Raw genomic sequence first — 23,263 nt, forward strand, 5'->3', positions numbered from 1 at the left:
GACCACCCCAAAATATATAGTTCCACACACAAGTTGGTAGCCTCGGCGTGAGGGGGGGGGGGTGTTGGAGATCCCACATCAACTAGAGATTAGGACATTTCATAGTTTATAAGTAGGTGCAAACATCACCTTATAAGCTGATTTTATGAGATTGAGTTAGGCTTAAAGTATACTTCTTGATATGGTATCAGAGCATCAAAATCATACTATGTACGTCATTCAGATCAACCTGGACAACTACTTGTCCCGGAGAAATTGAATAGCTCAAACTACCCAACATGGAGCAAATCAATGACTCATGCATTTTTGATGATGTCTTCCTTACCTAACATCATTTACATAATTTCTTATGGGTCTCAATGACACCTATAAATGTGCCTGATATAATATTTTGATGATGTCTTCCTTACCTAACATCCGACAGGCATATTCATTAATTATATAGGAAGAGACACAACAACAATTGTCGATGATTAATTTGGGTAACCATGATGTTTACGCAATGCAACATGTTTTCTCACGAACTTTAATACTTCAGTAAATTCTGTCTTCACAAAACCATGGATTTTGGGCAGTGGGCAACTGATCATATTGTTTCAAATCCATAATTATTTATTAATTCAACTCCATCACTTTTCTTTGCCTATAGGCTCAACAACCCCAATCACATCCAAAGGGACCATCCAATATAATAGGGATATCAAATTAGAACATGTTTTATGTGGTCATTCTTTTCATTTAAATCTTATTTCAGCAAGTAAACTCAGTAAAACTATAAATTGTTGTATTATCTTACTTCCAAATGGTTGTATTATGCAGGATCTGCCTACGGGGAGGATAATTGACTCAGGTGAACAGCGAGGTGGTCTTTATTACATGAAACCTTTAAAAAAATTGCCCGACTTTTTTCATGTTTCTAGCAACACGGATCTCTGGCATATGAGATTTGGCCATCCATCTTCATCCCATTTAAAATTGACATCTTTATTATTTTCTTTCAATATGTCTACTCATAATAATTGCAATATTTGTCCCATTGCTAAACAAACAAGACTTCCTTTTACTTCCAGTGCAATAAATACACAACGTCCATTTGACTTGTTACATTGCGATATTTGAGGTCCTCATAAATCACCTACTTATTCAAATGCACAATTTTTTTAACCACCGTTGATGATTTCACTAGATGCTCTTGGTTTTTTTTTTATGCAACACAAATAAGATACTCAACGCCTACTACAATCTTTCATCACATTTGCATATACACAATTCCACATCTGTGTTAAAGTTGTCAGAACAGATAATGGTACGAAATTTCTTTCCATCCGTTTTTTTTTTCTTTATCACGACATTGAATGCGTGTCTATACCCCTCAACAAAACGAGGTGGTTGAGTGCAAACATCGTCATATACTTACAGTTGCACGATCTCTTCCTTATCAGACTAATTTACCTATTCGTTTTGTGGGAGATTGTGTTTTAACTGGGATTTACTTCATTAACCTGCTTACCTTCCTCCATTCTGTCAGATGCAATACCCTTTCAACTATTATACAACCAAGTTCTATCTGTTACACATTTACGTATTTTTGGAAGCCTATTTTTTGCAACAGTGAATCATCCCAAACACAAATTTGATCCTCGCGCTTGACGATGTGTTTTTATTGGATACCCACCTGATCATAAAGGCTACAAATTATATGATCTTGAAGACAACATTGTTTTTGTCAATAGGGACGTAATATTTCATGAAACCATTTTTCATTTTTCATGAAACAACATCACCCTCACGCTCTTTTGTCCTACCAAATTTGGTTATTGGCTTAGACCATCAAAATTTTACATTTTGTACCACACTACTTTCACCAATTTCGCCCATTGAGCTCATTACTGAACTCGTACCCATTGAGCCTATTCCTGAATCTATGACCACTAAATCTCCTGCGCCTAATTCATCCTTTCATATTTCTACACAACCACTTTGACATTCTACTTGTCTTAAACATCCTCCTGTATGACATAAATATTACTTGCTGCCACCTCACGCCAATCAGTCCACTCTTAGCCAAGGTTCTCTCCCACGTACACGATATCCACTTTCTCATTTTATTTCTTATTCCAACTTATCTTCTGCTCAGTGCACTTTTTTAGCTAAAATGTCTACACATAGACAACCTTTTCATCATATGATCAGACCATTCTTTCTCCCCCATTGAAAGGAAGCCATGGAATCTAAATTATCAACATTTACATAAAATAACACCTGGAGCATTGTTTCATTACTAGATGGCCACAAACCCATAGGATTTCGATGGGTTTATAAAATAAAATACAGGTTCGATGGGAGCATCGAACGATATAAGGCGTGCTTAGTCGCCAAAGGCTATACGCAAGTGGAAGAGATTGACTATATTGCTACTTTTTCTCCTACTGCTAAACTTATGACATTACGTTGTCTTTTGACTGTTGTAGCTGTTAGAATCTGGTTCACCTACCAACTTGACGTAAAAATGAATTTTCGCATGATGACCTTCATGAATCTGTTTACATGGAGCTTCCTCCCAGACTTCAACGACAGAGGGAAAATCAGGTTTGTCGGCTTCTTAAGTCCTTGTACGGATTAAAACAAGTGTCTCGAAACTAGTTTGCTAGTTTCTCTAGGGTTATTCAAAAGGCAGGATATATTCAACCAAAAGCAGACTATTCTTTATTTACCAAGTCTGTTGGATCATATTTCACAATTGTCTTGCTCTATGTCGATGATATACTTTTAACAAGAAATGATGATGTGGAAATCAAGTATCTCAATGAGTTTTTGCTCCAACATTTTCGAATCAAAGATCTTGGCACCTTAAAATATTTTTTGGGAATTGATTTTTTTCAGTCTAAACATGACATTTTTATGTCTCAAAGAAAATATATGTTGGACATTTTGGACGATACAAGTCTAACTGGGACAAAACCGGAGAAGAACCCCATGGAGAAAAATTTAAAACTCATTCTTACTGATGGGGATTTATTACATGACCCAACTAAATATCGCAGGTTAGTTGGAATGCTCATTTACCTCCCCGTCACAAGGCCAAATATTGTCTACTCAGTTAGAACTTCAAGCTAGTTTATGCAAGAGCCTCGCAAAACACACTAGGATGCGCTGAAGACTAGAGCCTCAAAACATGTTGCAGCATTATGGGTTTTGAAGTACATCAATGGGACACCCGGACAATGATTATACTTCCCTCTGATAATGATCTTAAGATGAAAGCCTATTGTGATTTAGATTGGGGAGGATGTCGTATTACTCGAAGATTAGTCAGTGGTTATTGCATTTTCCTGGGAAATTCATTGGTATCCTGAAAGTCTAAGAAACAAACCAACGTGTCAAGGTCATATGCCGAAACAGAATATTGGGCCATGGCAAATGCTTGTCTGGAGCTAACATGGTTATGTTATATGTTGCGAGACCTCAAGGTTCCAATTAGCATGTCTGCACCTTTGTATTGTGATAATCAAGCGACACTCCATATTGCAGCAAATTTTGTATTTCATGAGTGTACGAAACATATCGAGATAGACTGTCACATCGTACAAGAAAAGTTTCAAGCTAGGATGATGAGTCCATCACCCGTCTTTTCACATTGTCAATTAGCAAATATATTTACTAAGCCTCTTAAGAAAAATATGTTCATGACTTTGCAAAACAAGTTGGGAGTCCATGATATTTACTCATCAACTTGAAAGGGAGTATTAGAATTATTATATTTTTCATATAGATATATATAAAAAGTGTATTAATTAAATAAGGTAATAGTTTGATGTAATTGATGATAAATAAACATAATATGAAAAGTAACAAATTATATAAATAGTAAACATGCGTTAAATGAATATAAAAAAATATATTTTTCATAATATTTGATACAAGTGTTACACATTATATTTTATTCTAAAATAGTTTTTTTATATACACAACTAGTTAAATGGAGTATATTTATGATCAGTTGTGTTGGTCTACTTTTAACCTTTTTGAGAAAAATATTAAAAAACATTTAAAAAAAGGAAATTGTGTTCTTTCTAAAAAAATAACTTACGTAATTAAAAAAGTATTATATATTTAATATTTGTTTTTTTTTAAATCTTAAAAATAAACAGAAAAAATCCTATAGCCACATTATATTCCGTAACTACTTAATTTATTTGGATGAGTAATAAATGAAGTTGTAATTAAGAATAAGAAAAACAATGATTAATTAAATCAAATAACCTAATCCCAAGGGAGAGGGTATAGTTTACTCCAAAACCATGTCATGTATTTAATAATTCGGTGTATTAATGAAAAATAAATAATGCATGTACAGAATTATGAAATTAATATTCCACTTTGGTAGAATTAATATAATCCAAATTATCAGCTAATGACATGTAGATGAAAACTAATATTTTTTTTTTTCGAGAAAATATAATGACCATTACATCAAGCAACCCAGCTGGCATGTATATAATACACAAAAATGATTTTAATCAATTTCGTCCTATTATGAGTCATTCATAATAATTCATACTTATTAAGAAAGTTAGTTAATAGCAATAAATATAATTTTATTTATAATATTATCCTAAATGGCCTTAAAAGTATTGAGAATATCTATATTGTTTTGTCCACTTAACTTTTCAACTAAATAATTGATTATAGAGAGAATACTAATACTGTGGAAGATGTTCAAACAATAATGACATTCATAAGCCTACTACATTTATTCATATCTATAATAATAAATAAGATTAAAAGAGGAATGTGATTAAGATATAAGATAGGAAAGAATATAAAAAGTATCTAGTTAATATCCAACAATAATGACAATAATAATTGATTTAATATATTCTAAACATTAATGTGACAATTATGGTGCATTATTTATTTCTCGAAAATTAAGTTTAATATCCTTTAATTTCGAAAGAATAAATTGGTATAAAAATTCAATAACAAAATTACATTTTTTTTTCTGAAAAATGTATATTCTAATTGAGAATTGAAATTAAAGTATATAAAAAAATATGTGTACAATTTCTTAAAACGTCTGTTAAACTATTTTAAAATGATTTTTTTTACCAATTACAAAATATAATTTAAAATGTTAATATATATATATATTAATATTATTTTTTTAGTGTATACAAATATGTAATAATATTATATTTTTATAATAACATCTTTATACTATTTTTGGGATCAAATCTCAACTTTTACCATTTGATAAGTTAGACAAATATCAAAATAATCTCCAATGAAGAGGTATTAACAAAGGTCTTAAATTTAAACTTAGTTTTAAAAGAATTTCTCTCATCGGAAGCTTATTGATTTGACATGGGAAGAGTCCTATGATTCAGGATTAAGTTTCATATGACCTTGAGTGTTAAGGATAACAAATTATTTCAATGAATAAATTATTTTTTTAAGTTGTAAAACATTGAAGTGAATTTTTTTTATTTTTTTTTTATAAAAGTGTAGGTTCATAAAAAGTCTTAGTATTGAAGTAAGATTTATCAATATAGTGTGAGTTACTTAGAAATAGTATCAGATGACGAAATTCATTTAAAATAAAAAAGAAGATTTGTTATCATTTTATGAGAATGCTAGCAATTATATATCCTACTTAAAGAAGATTCTAGTTATTTCAACTACTAAGTTAAAATAATATATAATTAAAATATTCATATATATATATATATATATATTTGTTCTAGGAAAGAGTTTTAGAAACCTCTTAAACTATAACATTCAATATTAATGTCTTGTTTCTTCAATATTTTATCTTCTTTATTTATATTGTTAGGCTTTCTTCTTTATTTTCTTAATTTTATCATTATCAATATTTAGTATTTGATCTAAGAATAAAATATTATTGATTTTCTTTTATCTTGACTCTTCCTAGAATTTATGAATAACAACCAAATCTTCTATAAATGAGGAGAATGAATGAGGAGAATTTCGATGTAGAAAAATGGATAACTCTTATGTAAATCAAGCTCTTTGATATTGACAGATCACAAAGAGAGAAGTAAGATTCACTTAAAAAAACTATCTAAGCTCAAGTAAGAAAGAATATAAGATATTTGTGAGTGAAGTATTGAGTGAGTACTTCCTAAAAGTCTTTTTGAATTAAGACAATTAAGAAGACATTAAATCGTTATTAACATATATAAGTGAATTTTATACTAGTAACATATAATCTTAATAACCTATAATCGAGTTATGGTTTGATTTATGTGTCTTAAATATTATATTAAATAATTGGTTATAGGCATGAATGTATCTAACTGTAATTGGGAGTATGTACATAAGTCCCCTCGGTTCAGAATCCAAGAAGATTTACATATGGATCAATTTAAATGATGAACAAACTCGATTTGGACCCATTTGAGGTTAGTGTAGGTCGATCCTTGATTTCGATTTTGAGTAATGTCTATTAATCATTTTGATCTAACAATTTATACTATTTCCAATTATTGTTTGAAATCAGACAATAGAACTTGACCATTTGTTTCAAGTTTAAGAATTTTTTCGATGTTCGTCTGAACTTGAACAATAGTACTTGATTGTTTGGTTCAAGTTTAAGAAATTTTTTGATGTTCGTTTGAACTTGGACAATAGTATTTGACTGTTTTGGTCATGTTTAAAAAAAAATCGATGTTTATTTGAACTCGGACAATAGTACTTGACAATTTGGTTCAAGTTTAAGAAATTTTTTCAATGTTCGTTTGAACTCGGAAGTACTTGACCGTTTGGTTCAAGTTTAAGAAATTTTTCTAATGTTCGTTTGAACTCGGATAATAGTACTTGATCATTTGGTTCAAGTTGGTAAAAAATCCCGATGATCGTTTGATTCTCGATCAAGCACTATTAATCTAATAATCGTTTGATGTCGGAGAGTGTTGTATGATCATTTGATCTCGATTAACAACTTATAATAAGTACATTGTAAACAATTATATGTAAAAATAAACTTTTATTTTAAAAGAATAAGTCTCGTTAAAACCTTACCCGAAAAAAACTGTCCTCAAAGAAAAAAAACCTAGCTAAAAAATAGGATTTTATTTGAGTTCAACGTGAATCATAACATCTACATGATATGTCAACTAGAAAGGTTTCTCCCGTTGCTGCTGCGACGAAGACTGGGTGGAGGAGCCCCCATGGTGGGAGGAGCCATGTCGAGTCCTGATTGTTGTAATCTTCGCACACCAACAAATTTGAAATTCTAGAGTGAGAAAATGAAAAAGTAAGAGTGAAATGTCACACTTATCATCTTATCTCACATTATGACATTCATTTATACTTCATAATAACTATTTAATATCTTCCTAATTCCTAATGGTCTGAATTCAAGAAGATATATAAATAAGTGATAACTCTGGATAAGTAGTCACTCAACTCTTCATATTCTTTTGTACTTACAAAATTGTTATATTTTGACTAATTTATACATGAAAGGGTCCTTTATAAGTGCACCTCCATTCTCTCTTTTTGGTTTTTATCAAAGAGCTCAACTTAAAGGGAAAGTATCCCGTTTTCCACTCTCTATATAATGTAGTTTGTTTATTATATCAGTTTACATTGTTCAACCATTAATTCATCTATCTATATATCAATTACCAAATAGTTTAACTGAATCATTCATCTATCCGAGTCTTAAGAAATTATCATAGGAAACTTGTAAATGACTTTTTGCCTGATTCTTCAAATTTTCAAGATATTAAATTTATTAATGGACGAACAAAACATCTCCCCTTTAGATTCGTGTTAAATTTGGTTGTGTATAGTGCTCCAATAGAAATTTCTGAAAATTTGCTTTGTACTGATCAAGCATATAATTTTTTTACGACACATATGCACAAGATTTGCATGAGAGTAACATGTTTAGGTTGTTCCATGCAAAAATCTTGGGTCCCAAGTTACATCGACTAAAGCCTATGACGTTCCAATACTTGTTCCCTCCTTTTCCTGAATATTGTTCCCTTCTCTTTGAAACCTCTCTTCGGTCCCTTTCCATTTCATCATATCATTGTGACCCTCTTCTTTCCTCTCTACTCCTTACTCTCAAATCTTCACCTTCTGTCTCCTGTTGCAGGGTCATTCATGCCCAAGTGGTTAAATCACTGAATTACAGAGATGGGTTTATTGGTGATCAATTAATTTCATGTTATCTTAACAAGGGGTCCATCCCAGATGCACAGAAGCTGTTTGATGAAATGCCCCACAAGGATTCTGTCTCTTGGAACTCTTTGGTTTCTGGATTTTCTAAAAGAGGGGAACTTGGTAATTGCCTGAGTGTGTTTTCTAGAATGAGGTCTGAAGAGGCACTGGAATTGAATGAGCTTACAGTAATATCTGTTATCTCGGCTTGTGCTTCTGCTAAAGCCCGAGATGGGGGCAGCTTCCTTCATTGTTGTGCAGTGAAATTTGGTATGGAGTTGGAGGTGAAGGTTGTTAATGCTCTTATTAACATGTACGGGAAGTTTGGCTGCGTTGACTCTGCTTTCAAGCTGTTTTGGGCAATGCCGGAGCAGAATATGGTGTCATGGAATTCAATGGTGGCTGTTTGGACACAAAATGGAATCCCTAATGAAGCTTTTAATTATTTTAATATGATGAGGGTAAATGGTCTTTTTCCCGATGAAGCCACAATGGTGAGCTTGCTTCAAGCCTGTGAAAATTTACATTTGGGAAGATTGGTAGAGGCCATGCATGGTGTAATCTTCACCTGTGGTCTTAATGAAAATATAACAATTTTGACTACCCTTTTGAACTTGTATTCAAAGTTAGGGAAATTGAGTGTTTCTCACAAGGTCTTTGCAGAGATAAGCAAGCCTGATAAAGTGGCATTGACTGCAATGCTTGCAGGGTATGCCATGCATGGGCGGGGGAAAGAAGCAATAGAATTCTTTGAAAGGTCTGTAAGGGATGGTGTGGAGCCTGATCATGTTACTTTTACTCATTTGTTAAGTGCTTGTAGTCATTCAGGGCTTGTCCGGGAAGGAAAGTACTACTTCCAAATCATGTCTGAGGTTTACAAAGTTCAAACCCAATTGGATCATTATTCATGTATGGTTGATCTTCTTGGTCGCTGTGGTCTACTCAATGATGCTCATCAGCTGATAAAGAACATGACATTAGAGCCAAATTCTGGAGTTTGGGGTGCTCTTCTTGGTGCTTGTAGGGTTCATCGTAACATTGGTATTGGGAAGGAAGCTGCAGAGAATTTGATTGCATTAAATCCTTCAGACCCTAGAAACTATATCATGCTTTCCAACATTTATTCTGCGGAAGGTCTGTGGAGTGATGCATCAAAAGTGAGGGCTTTAATGAAGACTAAAGTTCTTACCAAAAACCCTGGATACAGCCTTATTGAGCATGGGAATAAAATTCACCGTTTTGTGGTCGATGATTACTCTCACCCTGATTCAGAAAAAATACACAAGAAGCTGGAGGAGACTATGAGAAGAATTCAAGAAGTTGGTTTTGTGTCTGAAACTGAATCCATTCTACATGATGTTGATGTAGAGGTGAAAACAGATATGATTAACAAACATAGTGAGAAGATAGCACTTGCATATGGACTTTTGGTTTGTAATGCTCATAAACCAATTGTTATAATAAAAAATCTCAGAATATGCCGAGATTGCCATAACACTGCAAAATTTGTCTCACTGATAGAGAAGCGTACCATCATTATCCGAGATTCAAAGAGATTTCACCACTTTTCAGATGGATTATGCTCTTGTGGCGATTATTGGTAGTGATCGCTGAAGGAGTTTGGCATTTCAGGAATGTATTGTCATTGATCGGAAGGAACTCATAAGAGCCAATATGGTAATAAGCTTGATAACCCTATATTAATGAAGCATAATTCTATGAGCATGTTCCTATCAATTCTTCCTTCTAACCAAAACTTACCGCTATCTGCATGCTGCTTACCCAATACTACACCAGAAGCCAACTTAAAAGTTTTTAAATCAAATTCATTTTCTATCTGGTAAATCATAAATTCAAAACACTTTAATTAATCAGTATGTTCCCTTAGTTTTTTATTTCTCTATAACTGCTTCTTGACCTGCTTTTTATACATTTTTATTTTTTCATCTATTTATTGTAGACTAACGGAGAGGAAGTAGTGAAATCTCGACTTTGTCATCAGTTATCTTTTGTAAATTATTTAAGAGCGACAACTTTGCCAAAGATTTGAGGTTTCTGTTTGTTTGGAAAATGAAATAGAAAATTCAATTTCTTCCCTTTTTCAAAAGATTTATAATATTTTGCCGAGAGTTACATGGTTTTCAAACTTGGAAGAAGACATTGATTCTGGCAGCAGAAAAGAACTAATGTATGCACTGAGGCAGAAAAGAAGACATTTATAATATTTGTGTTTCTATCCCCTCCCCACCCTTCTTTTTATGTATTCTTTCTCTACTGCTAAGAAATAAAAGGCTTGTGGTGACAATGTAAGACAGATGACATAATTCTAACTTCTAAGTAGTGTGATTGACAAAAGAAAAATTTCTTTGGACAATACCAAGAAGTTTTAATAGTTAATGTAACAAACAGCTATATAGCTTGAAGTTAAAAATAAAGAAACTATTTAGAAAAGTGGAGAAGCCAGTTTATCTCTGAATTGACTACTAGAGAAAATTGATAAGTATTAACTTCAGATATATTGTTTTAGTCAGACATTTCCGCATAAGGATAGGATTACTGATCAGTTTTAAGAAGAAGCTTACTCGTTATTTTATTGATACCAACCAGCTTCCCCAACCATGGAATTAATTTAGAGCTGGCATGCAGGATAAACTATGTATTAGACATTATCTGTAGGATAGTGTATATCTGGAACTTTTCTACTTGCCTCAATTTATGCTAACAGATATACATTCATCTATTATCAGATCTTACTGAATGTTTAAAAATACAAGCCACATTTATATGCAGGTCCAAACAAAATGGGAAGACCCCTTCTGCTGTTTTAGCCTACTGGATTGAACTTGTTACTGCTTGGAGAACAACAACTTTTTGACAAGGGCTTTTCTGCTGGTCCATGGTTGTGAAGCTTGTAATTTATGCAGAATAGATCCTCTCATATCATGTGAGATTTTCATGACATGGAGATTTAAGAGATAGACGATACTGTGTCACGTGATCTTGTTTAAGATTTTTGTATTTATCTTTCTCAATCTTCACGTGACCTTGTCATGCAAAAGTCCCGCATGAGAGGATTTATTCCCTTCGTTACGCAAGGTAATTGTTCTGTCTATTGTAGACAAATCAGCAAATACTAAATAAGCAGAAAAAAATTGATACATGGTGGTAATTGGTTTAGAGTGGAGGGGAACACTCACTTATCCACGAATTGGTAACAATTTGAACTCATTAAGGCAAAAATTTCTAGTTATTGATTATTGTTCTAGCCAAAAGTTATGAGAAACTTAAAACTATTCAAAATTTGTTCTCTGTAACATTCACCCTTTTAGGAGTAGTAGGTTTAAGTGTCAAGACATGTATATTTTTTGTGGGGTTGGGACAAATGTTTTTCTTAATAATTTTGCAGAATGTCAGAGAAGCAGTGGAAGCACAAGCAGAAAGTTTATCATTTTCAGTTTAGAACACTGGAGTATCAACAAACAGAGTATCCATCTTTCAGTTACTACAGTGATATGAAATTTGGCAAGGTTTAGTTTTAACGGTTTGCATCTAAGAAGAAATTTGGCAAAACATACTCCATACATGTGCAAAGCTTATTGCATCACAACAACCAAGTTCGAATGAAAGCTTTCCGAAAATATAGAATATTGAGAGTTTTCTCTTGGAATTCTTTATAGAAATTTTCTCATTTATGGAGGCCTGATCACTCTTGTGACATCTTAAACACTTTGAATTGTCTTTTGTACTCGAGTTTAAGTGGATCACTAAACATGATTTATGGGTTTGTAGGTTCTAAACCTTCTTGATTCATATCAAACAGCTATATTTTGATACATTAAATGACAATATTGTATTTCTTTAATTTTTAATGTATTTCCTTTTGCAACATGCTCCCTCAACTGTTTTATGTAGAATTATGCGTAAGCAGAATTTTGGGTTTATGTTTTTAATTCTTGTAAAATTGGAAAATCAACCTAGAACATTCTGTAAATTTTTTTTATACAGTATCCCTTAATTTGGGGCAATTTCCAAGAGAAAAATTGTAAAAATAGCATTTACATTAGTCACATGCAATTTTAAAGCAACCAATATACCCAGAATCAATGAAAGAAAAAAAAATAAAATGAGAATGAGAGTTGTGTAGAGAAATTTAGGGATGGGCCTACTTATAGACCAAGTCACAATCTTGAAGTTAATTTCACTTCTAAAAAAATGTTTCGATAATTATTTTTTTATTTTTCTTTATTTAATAAATTGAATGTTTATCTAACTCTCATTAGACTCTTAATACATCTTTGTGGGATGAAATGTCTAACCTTCTGCCCTAAAATGTTATTATTATACTATTATTATTATAATAATTATTATTATTAGTGATAAAATTATCATTTTATCATTTCGAGTTTCCCTTTTCGAAACATTATTAAAAATTGTAATTAAAAATGATTAAAAAGTTTGTTTCAATAGAATAAATCAAGACTTTTACATTTTCTTTAATTTTTTTTATAGAAATCATCTAAAAAATTATTACTATTATAAAATTGAAATTATGGGTATTGAATATAAATTCCTTGTTTACGTAGTTCAATAAAAATATCAATTGCATTATAACAGTGTGATTTTACTTTGAATGGACAAAGGGTGGAAAATTATGTGTATGTTTTTCATTGATGATGTTATGGTACTTCTAACCTTTGTTTGAATAACCAAAGAAACAAATTTAATTTGTTCCAAATCAGTGAATTCTATGGTGGAACATCATTCAAGTGGTCCACCGCGTATCACCATTGTTATTATACATCTACATGTGAAGGTGTTAATGACCGAAATAAATTAAATTTTGACAAAAAAAGGAACTTTGATTTTTCTTTTTTTGTGTTGAGTTACGAAGTTTATTGTTGATTTTGATGTTTGGTTTTTTATGCGTTAGATATGTACAAAAGCTCGTGATGGTCCAAATAAAGATGTTCATGTCTCCTCTAAGCATGTTTTGGATGAAGAATTGAGAATTATTAGTGATATTTTGGTAGTAAATAAGGTTTTAAAACATGAATAAAGTTGATGTCTTGAGACGTAGGTGATCACTGTCCGTAAGAACTTATCCCCGATGTATTGTGCAAGTTCTCTAGGATACAATAGTAATATTCTGAGAATCAGAACTAGCAAGCTACTCTTAAAAGAGTAAGAACCCAACAAACCCAGAAAAATTATAATGTAAAAGAAAAGAATAAATAAGTGAATAAGTGAAGAGGAAGAGAGGAAGAGGGAAAGCCGTGAGTGAGATGTGAGAAGAGGAAGAGGCAGTGAGTTGTTGGATGCGGACATAATCTCTCTTTATGTATGGAGAATAATCAAAATTTGTTGCATCTTCACAATAGCGTTTGACGTTTCAGCATCTCAACTCCCCAAGAAGAATGAAGGAGATCGTGGAGTGAACAAGACTCGCGTGTAGAGGATCCAACCAAAAAGCAAGGGAACGCGGCTTAAAGGTGGCCGAGATAGGCACACGAAAACTGCAACCTTCCGCAACGTTCTTCAATCTACAAAAAGACTAGGCAAGGAAATAGCATAAGCGGAAAAGAAGAACAGATGTTCACAAAACTGCTTTGCTTTATTTTAGGCAAAATCTTTGGCAATATTATTATCAGATTTACAACAATTTCTAATAGTGAAGGTGTAAAGGAATAGAAGATTGGTGTTAATAAGTTCATAACGTTGTTGAACACCCGATAAAGATAATAAAACTCATGAGGTTGTTGAACCTGATAAAGGTAATGTAATGTGAAGAATTTCATGAGAATTAGATAACAATGTAGCATATAAACAAAATCATGATGATTTGAATGTACATATTGATGGTCATTCATCTCAATTTATCTTATGATAATGATAATAATAATAATTATAAAAACAAAAAGGTTATATATCTTATATTTATTAGAAGTTGTTAAAGACTACATTATAAGAAAAGAATTAAAGCAAGGTGAAAATCATGGGAGTGTTATTGATAATTTATTATGCATGGAGTGAACACTTTGTTCTTATATTAGTTCATTGCTAACCTATACTACATTTAGCTTGTTGGGAAAAACGGGTAATTTTCCCACTAAAACAGAACCCTAATAGAGCTACCCAACAAATAATATTGAATAAATAAAGCGGAATAATAAAATAGATAAAGAGGAAAAAACACACCCGAAAATTGTTAACGGAGTTTGGCCAATTTAGCCTAATCTCCGAGCACAGTAAAAACAGCTCACTTTTATTATTATAGGAGAAGATATTACAAATTGGGATATATAACAGTGAATGAGGAAAGTTTAATTTATAACCCTCAAACCTCCTTCCCAAACAATGAACCCACCGATGTGGGACTTGGGATTAAGCTAAAATCAACAAATCTCCACCTTGGCTTAATTTCAAGTCCCACCTAAAACAAATCTTCTCAAAACATAACAAAAACAAACTTTACAGTGCTTCAAATTTGCGCCTCCGGACGCCAACTTCAAATGTGCAAGATATTAACCAAGTCTAAACAGTGTTCAAACTTGGCCCTTGTAACCACCTTGCCTTGTAGTGAACATCTTCTTTATTAGAAAATTCTTCTTTCTTTGCAAATACCCATTTGCATCCAATTGCCTTCTTACCTTTTGGTAATTGTGCCAACTTCCACATCTTGTTCTTCTTCAAAGACTGCATCTCCTCTTCCATCGCACCTGCCCAATTACCACTCTCTGAACTCAGAATGGCTTCTGGGTAAGTGGATGGAATGTCATCAACAACTGGAAGTGCATAGGCAACCATATCCATGAAACGAGCAGGCTTCTGAATATCTCGTCTCTGTCTTCTAACTACAATTGGCGCTGATTGTTGTTGAGATTCTTGGGTAGGAACCTCTTCCTCATCTGACTCTTTTTCTGCCATAGAAGAGTCACTTGTGGTATTTCGTGTTGGGATCACCACTGTCTGCTCAAACTCCACCTGCTTCCGGGCATACTCACCTGTTGTGGAGTACTATCAACACCTTCTGGATTTACCTTCTTTAACATGGCAGATTCATCAAAGGTAACATCCCTGCTGATAATTGTCTTATTTGCCTCTAGACACCACAAACGGTATCCCTTCACTCCAGGACTAAAGCCCATGAAAAGAGCTTTCTTTGCCCGTGGATCCAAATTTGATTCAATCACATGATAATATGCAATAGAACCAAAAACATGCAAAGAATCATAATCAGTTGCAGGTTTTCCAGACCATACCTCTAACGGGGTTTTGCCATCTATAGCAGATGATGGCAAAAGATTGACGAGATGTTGAGCGTATGTCACAGCCTCAGCCCAAAACTCTCTGCGTAACTCAGCATTAGACAACATACAACGAACTTTCTCCACAAGTGTCTTGTTCATACGCTCCGACACCCCATTCTGTTGTGGTGTTTTTCTAACAGTGAAGTGTCGAACTATGCCACAATCTTGACATACCTTCAGGAACGGAACACTCTTGTATTCTCCTCCATTGTTTGTTCGGAGAACCTTAATCTTCCTTCCTATCTGGTTTTCAACTTGAGCTTTCCACTTAAGGAAAATTTCAAGCACATCATTTTTGTTCTTCATAGTAAACACCCAAACTCTCCTAGAAAAATCATCCACAAAAGTGACAAAATAATGCCTACCTCCGATTGATGGAGTCTTGGCAGGTCCCCACACATCTGAATGCACATAATCCAGAATACCCTTGGTATTGTGAATTGCAGTGCCAAACTTCACTCTTCGTTGTTTTCCCAGAACACAATGCTCACAAAATTCAAGTTTGCAAGCCTTCGTACCTTTCAACAATCCCTGCTTGGTAAGAATTTGCAAGGATTTCTCTCCAGCATGTCCCAACCTCATATGCCACAACTTTGTTGCCTCAGCATCCTTCTTAGAGCTAGAAGTTGCTGCCGCTACTGTCCCCACCACTGTACTACCTTGGTAGTAATACAAATTGTTCTTCCTCACGCCTTTCAACATCACCAGTGCTCCTGAAGTTGCTTTAAGAATTCCATCTCACATCGTCACAACTAGGCCTTTAGATTTTAAAGCCCCCAATGAGATGAGATTCTTCTTCAACTTTGGCACGTACCGTACATCCCGCAAAATTCTGGTGGATCCATCATGATTCCGCAGCTTGATTGAACCTATCCCAGCTGTCTTACATGGATTATCATTACCCATGTAAACAACCCCGCCATCGAGTTCTTGAAATTCAAAGAACCATTCCCGAATGGGACACATATGATAGGTACAACCTGAATCCAATATCCACTCATCTGGATACGATGATGTTGAAAGCGAGACAATTAAAGAGATATCTGATTCCACATCACTTTTGCATTCAGCAACATTTGCATCTTGTGGAGTCTTCCCTTTCTTCTGCAGTTTTGGACAGTCTTTCTTCCAGTGTCCTTTCTCATGACAGAAAGCACACTCATCTTTGGCAACGACTCGACCTTTAGACTTAGACCTCCCTCTTCTCCCCTTTGTATGGCTTTGTTGACGACCTCTTGCCACCAATGCTTCTTCTTCTTGATTTGCCATTACAAACTCAAAATATAATATTCAATATTACAAATAATTTCAAACAACCCAAGGCGAACCTTCGGCTCTGATACCACTTGTTGGGAAAAACGGGTAATTTTCCCACTAAAACAGAACCCTAATAGAGCTACCCGACAAATAATATTGAATAAATAAAGCGGAATAATAAAAGAGATAAAGAGGAAAAAACACACCCGAAAATTGTTAACGGAGTTCGGCCAATTTAGCCTAATCTCCGAGCACAGTAAAAACAGCTCTCTTTTATTATTATAGGAGAAGATATTACAAATTGGGATATATAACAGTGAAGGAGGAAAGTTTAATTTATAACCCTCAAACCTCCTTCCCAAACAATGAACCCACCGATGTGGGACTTGGGATTAAGCCAAAATCAACATAGCTCTCCAATGTCAAAGAGAAAATGTTTCAATAATCAATCAACTAATCACATGTATTATCTCTACTATTTTTGAATTACTATAAGTACACAGAGTCATTCGTGATTATATATTAAATCTCCCCTAAGTTTAAGCATGACTATACAAGATTATTTTTTTAAGCTACACAACAAAAAAAGTTATTTGATACAATGTTTTCTATATCATTTAGCATATGACTATTGATAAACATTTAGAAGCTAAAGAATAAGAGTCACATAAGCTTGAATATGCGTATATACATTGTGCAAACAAGGAAAAACATAAAATGGGATGGTTGAGTTATGTTTTTGAAAAAATTTAGGCACTTTTCAAATATTGTCTGATGGGAAATATTCAGACGATGTTTTATGTGTTAAGTTATTAAATTATTATAGTTGTGTTTGATGAAGTAAGATTGAAGATTATGTATATCTAAGTAATTCATTGATAGTAAACTTATCTGATCAAGTGTGATAGACTCAACTTTTGTACTTCACAGATTTACTTGTTTAGACATTTTAGTTACATTTGTCCAATCAACAACTTTTCTTCTTCATTAGTGAAAATATAAGAAACATGCAATATAGAGAAGTAGAGGCAAAAATAATGTACACGCAATGTTTGTATACTGGTTTATTTGTTGTAACGTGTTTAGTTCTCAATCAATAGATTGAGTCCACTAAGCAGACTGATGTTATGAAACACAATGTGAGTATTATTTGGACTTGTAGTCACTTCCGACTAATCCCATGAATATTCTTGACCTAAGTTACTCCTAACTTAACGAGTACTCTTGATATAATCCACCTATGACTTAATAAGTATTATTTTGGCTTGCAACTCCTATCAGTAATGCCCCAAGTGAAAAGAAAATATTTTTAATAGGAACATTCAAGTATAGCTAGAAGACCTATTATGCACCCCTTAATTTAAGCAAAACATTAATCACCATTACTAACTAATTACATAATGAATTTTTACTATTGATGAAACCTTATTTGAGTAATCCAAATATCACCATGTGGTATAACAACAAATATTTTGCTTCTTTATTCTACTCACATGTTTGCTCATAATGAACTTTTGGAGACCAGCTCCCTTAGTAGACATCAAAATGTTTCGACCAAAAATTGAAAAGATGTTTGACCTAAAATATTTTATATTTCTTTTTTCTTTACTTATGTTGACATCTTCTATTTTATAATCATTCTCAAAGTTATAATTAGATTTAAATTTGATTTATAATCCATGACTAACAAATAATTTATTAATTGTACCATTATATTGATTGGTTATTTTAAAAAAATGAATAAATTTTTTATTCTCTTTACCACTTGAATGGAGTTTTATACCCAACGTGTGTTAGTTTCTCTTTGTGTAATATATTTCTTTCTAATAACTTCATACCTTAATAAAGAAAATAAATCAATATAATATAAGACATTATATTTACTTAATATATATATATATATATATATATATTTTGTCTAGTTGTATTTTTTTTTAACAAAAATTGCCATATTCACATAAAGAGCACTAAGTAAAAGTTGAATTTTGAGCTAAATTGCCATATTCACATGTTGGTTTATTTATTAAAATACTAATGACTGCATATGGAATTGTGGAGGAGATGCACCTATTATTTTTCTCCAAATTGGAACATATTTTTTCATACATATCATTTTCCACTTACACCTTATTCTACACATAATTTTTTTTATTAATTTCTTTTACACTTACCTCACCATCATATCAATTAGGTTAACTTTAAATTATAAGAATTTTTGGTATTCACTTTATTTCTATTTTTTTTTTTTATAAAAATATTTCATGTTAGGCATCATTATACAATTTGATATCTCAAGTAACAACAATCATCTACCATCACATGAAAAAAAGTATTATTAAAAAAAAGAAAAAAAATATAAAAATATGGAGGAGTAGGCCAAAATCCATATGTTAACAAAAACTATACATAGGTAGACTATACATATTCATAAATAATTCTAAGAACATATTAGATGGAAGTATATTATACCAATGAAATGATTCTCTATGAATAAATCATAAATTAGCCAACTTATCTGCATACGCATTCACTTTACGAAAAAATATGAGTAATTCTAAACCTAATTTTCCCACAGTCATAAGACAAGTATTTTATCGATTACGAAACATCCACAGAACATTAGTCCTAACAGTGATCGTAGCACAAACCAATGCAGAATCACATTCAAGCTAGGCATTAATAAGCCCCATCTTTTGAGTTTCCTTCATAGCATGTATAACTAAATAAAACTCAGCAATCATAGCAGTCTGAACTTCAAGAAACGCAGAGAAAACACCAATAAATTTCTTCCAATGAAAAATACATTCATAAGTAACAAAATCAGGATATCCTTAGCAGAGCTTTATTTCTATTTTTATTTTAGTTAATTAATTTCAATAAAAAGAATTTTGTATTAGACGAGATTAGTCGTTTTTCAAAAATTTAAAACAACACTGTTTATTCTCTTATTATCTACATTCCTCATTTTATTTAATATTTAATTTTTTTAAGTATATATTTATTATAAAGTAAAATTGAAAATTCATAAAATATTTTTTAATTATTTTATTACAAACAAGAAAAGTTATGAAAATTATTTATTTATTAAAAAAATATATAATCAGTAAAAAATTATACTAATAAATATTTTTAGAAAATGGATATGTATACAATTTTTTTTTGACTTTCTAATTTTGATTTGACAACAATACCGTGATTACGTTATTCTTAATAACTTCAAAGATTAAAGCAATAGAAAAAACTTTTATATAATAATTTCATCTTATATGATCACTCAATCATTTTGATAAGATTTCTGAACCATTCATATATGATTTCTGAGCTACTCTTATATTCATCGTCTTTATATAACTCTTGTCTTTTCAAATTAACTAATGTCTCATTCTTATAAAATTTTTGTCCTTTTTATATATGATCGATAGTACAATTTTTATAAGACTTTCGTCCTTTATGTAAAGTTGAAGAATTGTCTTATAGAACTTTGAGTCCTTATAATTTTATGAGAATTCCATATTTAAAATATTTAAGTAAATATATAAATTATAAATTCAATTTCTTTTCATTTCATGTCACATTTTAATATAAAAACATAACACATACCTTGGCAGTGTCACTTACATGACTGTTGAAGAATGATATGAACCATTCAAAATAATTAAAACCTTGAATAAATGAACTAACAAATGAAAATTAAAGTGTTAAACATGGGTTTTTTTTACCAAAAAGATGTATAAATTAATTTATATATAAACTAAATTTTAGTTTATGAAAAAATAATTTTTACTTTTCTTTTAAAAATGTTACAGAAAATGTATTCAAATAAACTCTTCATATATAATTTCCATTCAACCAATCAAATCCACTTTTAAGGAATTGTTTTTATTACATAATATAATATGATTACTGAACAGTTTTATCTTCAAGCATGTGACAAATTGATTGCAGATCTATGAATATGAAAAATTATTTGTCAAGAAAAGACAGTGGCATAAACATTTTCTGGTAGGTAGAAAATGAAAAGTGCCAAAAAGTCTATTAAATAAAATCATTAAGTAGGGTTCATTGTGCCTGTGTGAGAAGGTGCTTTGTGCAACTAAGAGTGTAAATAAAACTTAATTACAATAGCAAAAAATGTACTTAAAGGAAAAACAACAATGAATTGCATAATTATTGTAATGTACATAATTATACATGATTAGGATTATATTTTATGCTGAAAGCACCCTAAGAATTTTAGTTTTTGTTTGTCTAAAAAATGGAAGTAGGGTGAAGAAAAAAAAGTGAAACATGGAAATTGAAAAAGGAAGAAAGGTAAAAGAAAGTTTTGCAATGAAATTATTTTATACAATTTTTGTTTTAGAATATTGGTGAAGAAAAACAAAGAAATAGATATTCATGGCTACATAATCAATATGTCTTAAATTGTGAAATAAAAGTTTGTTTTTAACTGTTATAGTTAATTATGATATCTATTAATCAATTATGATTATGAAAGTCTGTATTTTTTTTCCATTTCATTTAATAATAATATCAATAATGTTGAATTTCATTTTATTTCGTTCTCATTTATCTTGAATCACACCATTTTTTATTGTATTTTTAAACTTTTTTCTTAAATTAAAATTAACTTATATTATAAAAATTAAAATTTATAAAAGTTATATAAGAGATTGACTTTACAAATTAATGCATGTCTAATTCATTAACCATCTAGTCAAATATTAATTTTAGTGTTTTTTTTTATGTGTTCGTTGCATTGTAAAAAATATTGAAATGATTTGTTTATATTATATAATTTCACTGTTACTCAATATTTGTATGGAATGTGAATGTACCATGTAACGTATGAAAAATAACATATAATATAATATAAAAATATTATATTATTATTATTCAACTATCTTTTGAAATTTATAAATAGAAAAGATATATAGCTTATTTTCATAAAAAAAATTATCTCACTACCATTATCTTTTCTATATTCTGCAAATAGATTTTGGTTTTTAAATTCAGAAGAAGTAGAAAATTAACAAAGAAAAGAAGAACATTATCCAATCAAATTTGTAAACAGATAAATTTAATTTCGTTATTCTTAAAGAGTTTCTACGGAAAAGAATTTCTATATTCTAAGGATTTTTTTAATTGGATTTTGTATATAGAATAATGTTGCTTAGGATTTTAAGATAAAATGGAACTTGTACTGATAGGATTTGCACGACCAATCGAGAGTTAAGGAGACTCGATCCAAATCAATTGCCATAATCAATAACGAAATTTAAGTAATATCCAACATCAATTAATCTACTTTTATTATACCCAGTAACATCAAATGGCCCACTATAATTATATAAATAAACACATATCTCAAAGGATCATGTATGCAATCATCTAATACTAAATACTGAATGTCAAATGCCAAAGTTTGACTTGCACTACAAGAAAATGATGAAATAGAAACCAATTTTTAGAGACCAAAATAATTAGTTGCAATAGTAACTAAATTAGAGACCATTTTGGAAACTAAAACAAAAATTGGTTTCTAAATTAGTTTATATTATTTTCTATAATTGTTAAATAGTTTCTAAATTGATCTCTAATTAGCAACCAAGGTTTTAGAGACTAAATTTAAAAACTAAATAATTGGTAGATAAAACATTAATTGCTAATTAGATACCAATTTATAAACTATTTAACAATAATAGAAAATAATAGAAACTAATTTAGAAACCAATTTTTGTTTTAGTTTCTAAAATGGTCTCTAATTTAGTTAATATTGCAACTAATTATTTTGGTTTCTAAAAATTGGTTTCTATTTGATGATTTTCTTGTAGTGTTGAGCGTCTTTTGCATATATTATCTAAGTCTGGAATTCAAGGAAAGGAGAAGTGGAAGAGCGAGAGTAGTAGGAATTCGTTCGAGAAGAAGGAGTAAGGTGTATACCGACCAACCAAAGTGGTTCAATCCTTCTCTTGGTTCCAATCTCATTCGAAAACAGAACTAAAGTTTGAGTCACAACTATAAAAAAAAATATGCATAAAAGTTTTTTAATAAAGGAACAAGTTTTTTTTCTCAATCAATGTCTCCAAACAACATTGAAATAAGAACAGATAAAAAAAATTCTTAATACTTCTTGAAAATTTAATGTATGTTCAAGTTAACACTAAGTGTGATATTGCTTTTATAGGAGGAATGCTAGGAATATATCAAAAGTGTAACACCCCATAATTTACATATAACTATTACAATACCGGTTCTACATATTTCTATACAAGCTTACAATTTTTCAAAATATTCCTAATACGTGATTAGGACATATAGAAATACAAATATTTACAATATAAGTTTCAAAATCAACGCCTTAAAACTCTTCTGATCCTCAGACACCTGTAAGATCATCTGCTCGTGTACGTAGTACAGTCATCGCAGTTCAAACACAACAAGAAAAGCAAGGGTAAGCTAGTGAAAATAGAATTTTATAATATACGCAATTAAATCAAAAGAGAAAACCA

General features: G+C 31.2%; 1 protein-coding gene across 2 annotated transcripts; it reads left to right on the forward strand.

The window, feature by feature from the left end:
* The first annotated feature begins 7,516 nt into the window (after nucleotides 1–7,516).
* On the forward strand, nucleotides 7,517–12,025 carry LOC137834876 (Tetratricopeptide repeat (TPR)-like superfamily protein). Of its 2 annotated transcripts, XM_068643102.2 has the most exons (3): nucleotides 7,517–9,867; nucleotides 10,981–11,286; nucleotides 11,597–12,025. In XM_068643102.2, the coding sequence occupies exon 1, from the start codon at nucleotides 7,911–7,913 to the stop codon at nucleotides 9,792–9,794; it is 1,884 nt and encodes a 627-aa protein (XP_068499203.1). In that variant the 5' UTR covers nucleotides 7,517–7,910; the 3' UTR covers nucleotides 9,795–9,867; nucleotides 10,981–11,286; nucleotides 11,597–12,025. The 2 variants fall into 2 exon arrangements, with proteins under 2 accessions (XP_068499203.1, XP_068499202.1); XM_068643101.2 differs by lacking the exon at nucleotides 11,597–12,025 and having other exon boundaries at nucleotides 10,981–11,444.
* Nucleotides 12,026–23,263: the final 11,238 nt, after the last annotated feature.

The sequence above is a fragment of the Phaseolus vulgaris genome, chromosome 5 (assembly GCF_051622355.1).
Source record: "Phaseolus vulgaris cultivar YP4 chromosome 5, ASM5162235v1, whole genome shotgun sequence".
NCBI classification, from domain to species: Eukaryota; Viridiplantae; Streptophyta; class Magnoliopsida; order Fabales; family Fabaceae; genus Phaseolus; species Phaseolus vulgaris.

Bases quoted from the DNA above. Each gene is read 5' to 3' on its own strand.
- LOC137834876 (XM_068643102.2), top strand. From the start codon at position 7,911: ATGTTTAGGTTGTTCCATGCAAAAATCTTGGGTCCCAAGTTACATCGA.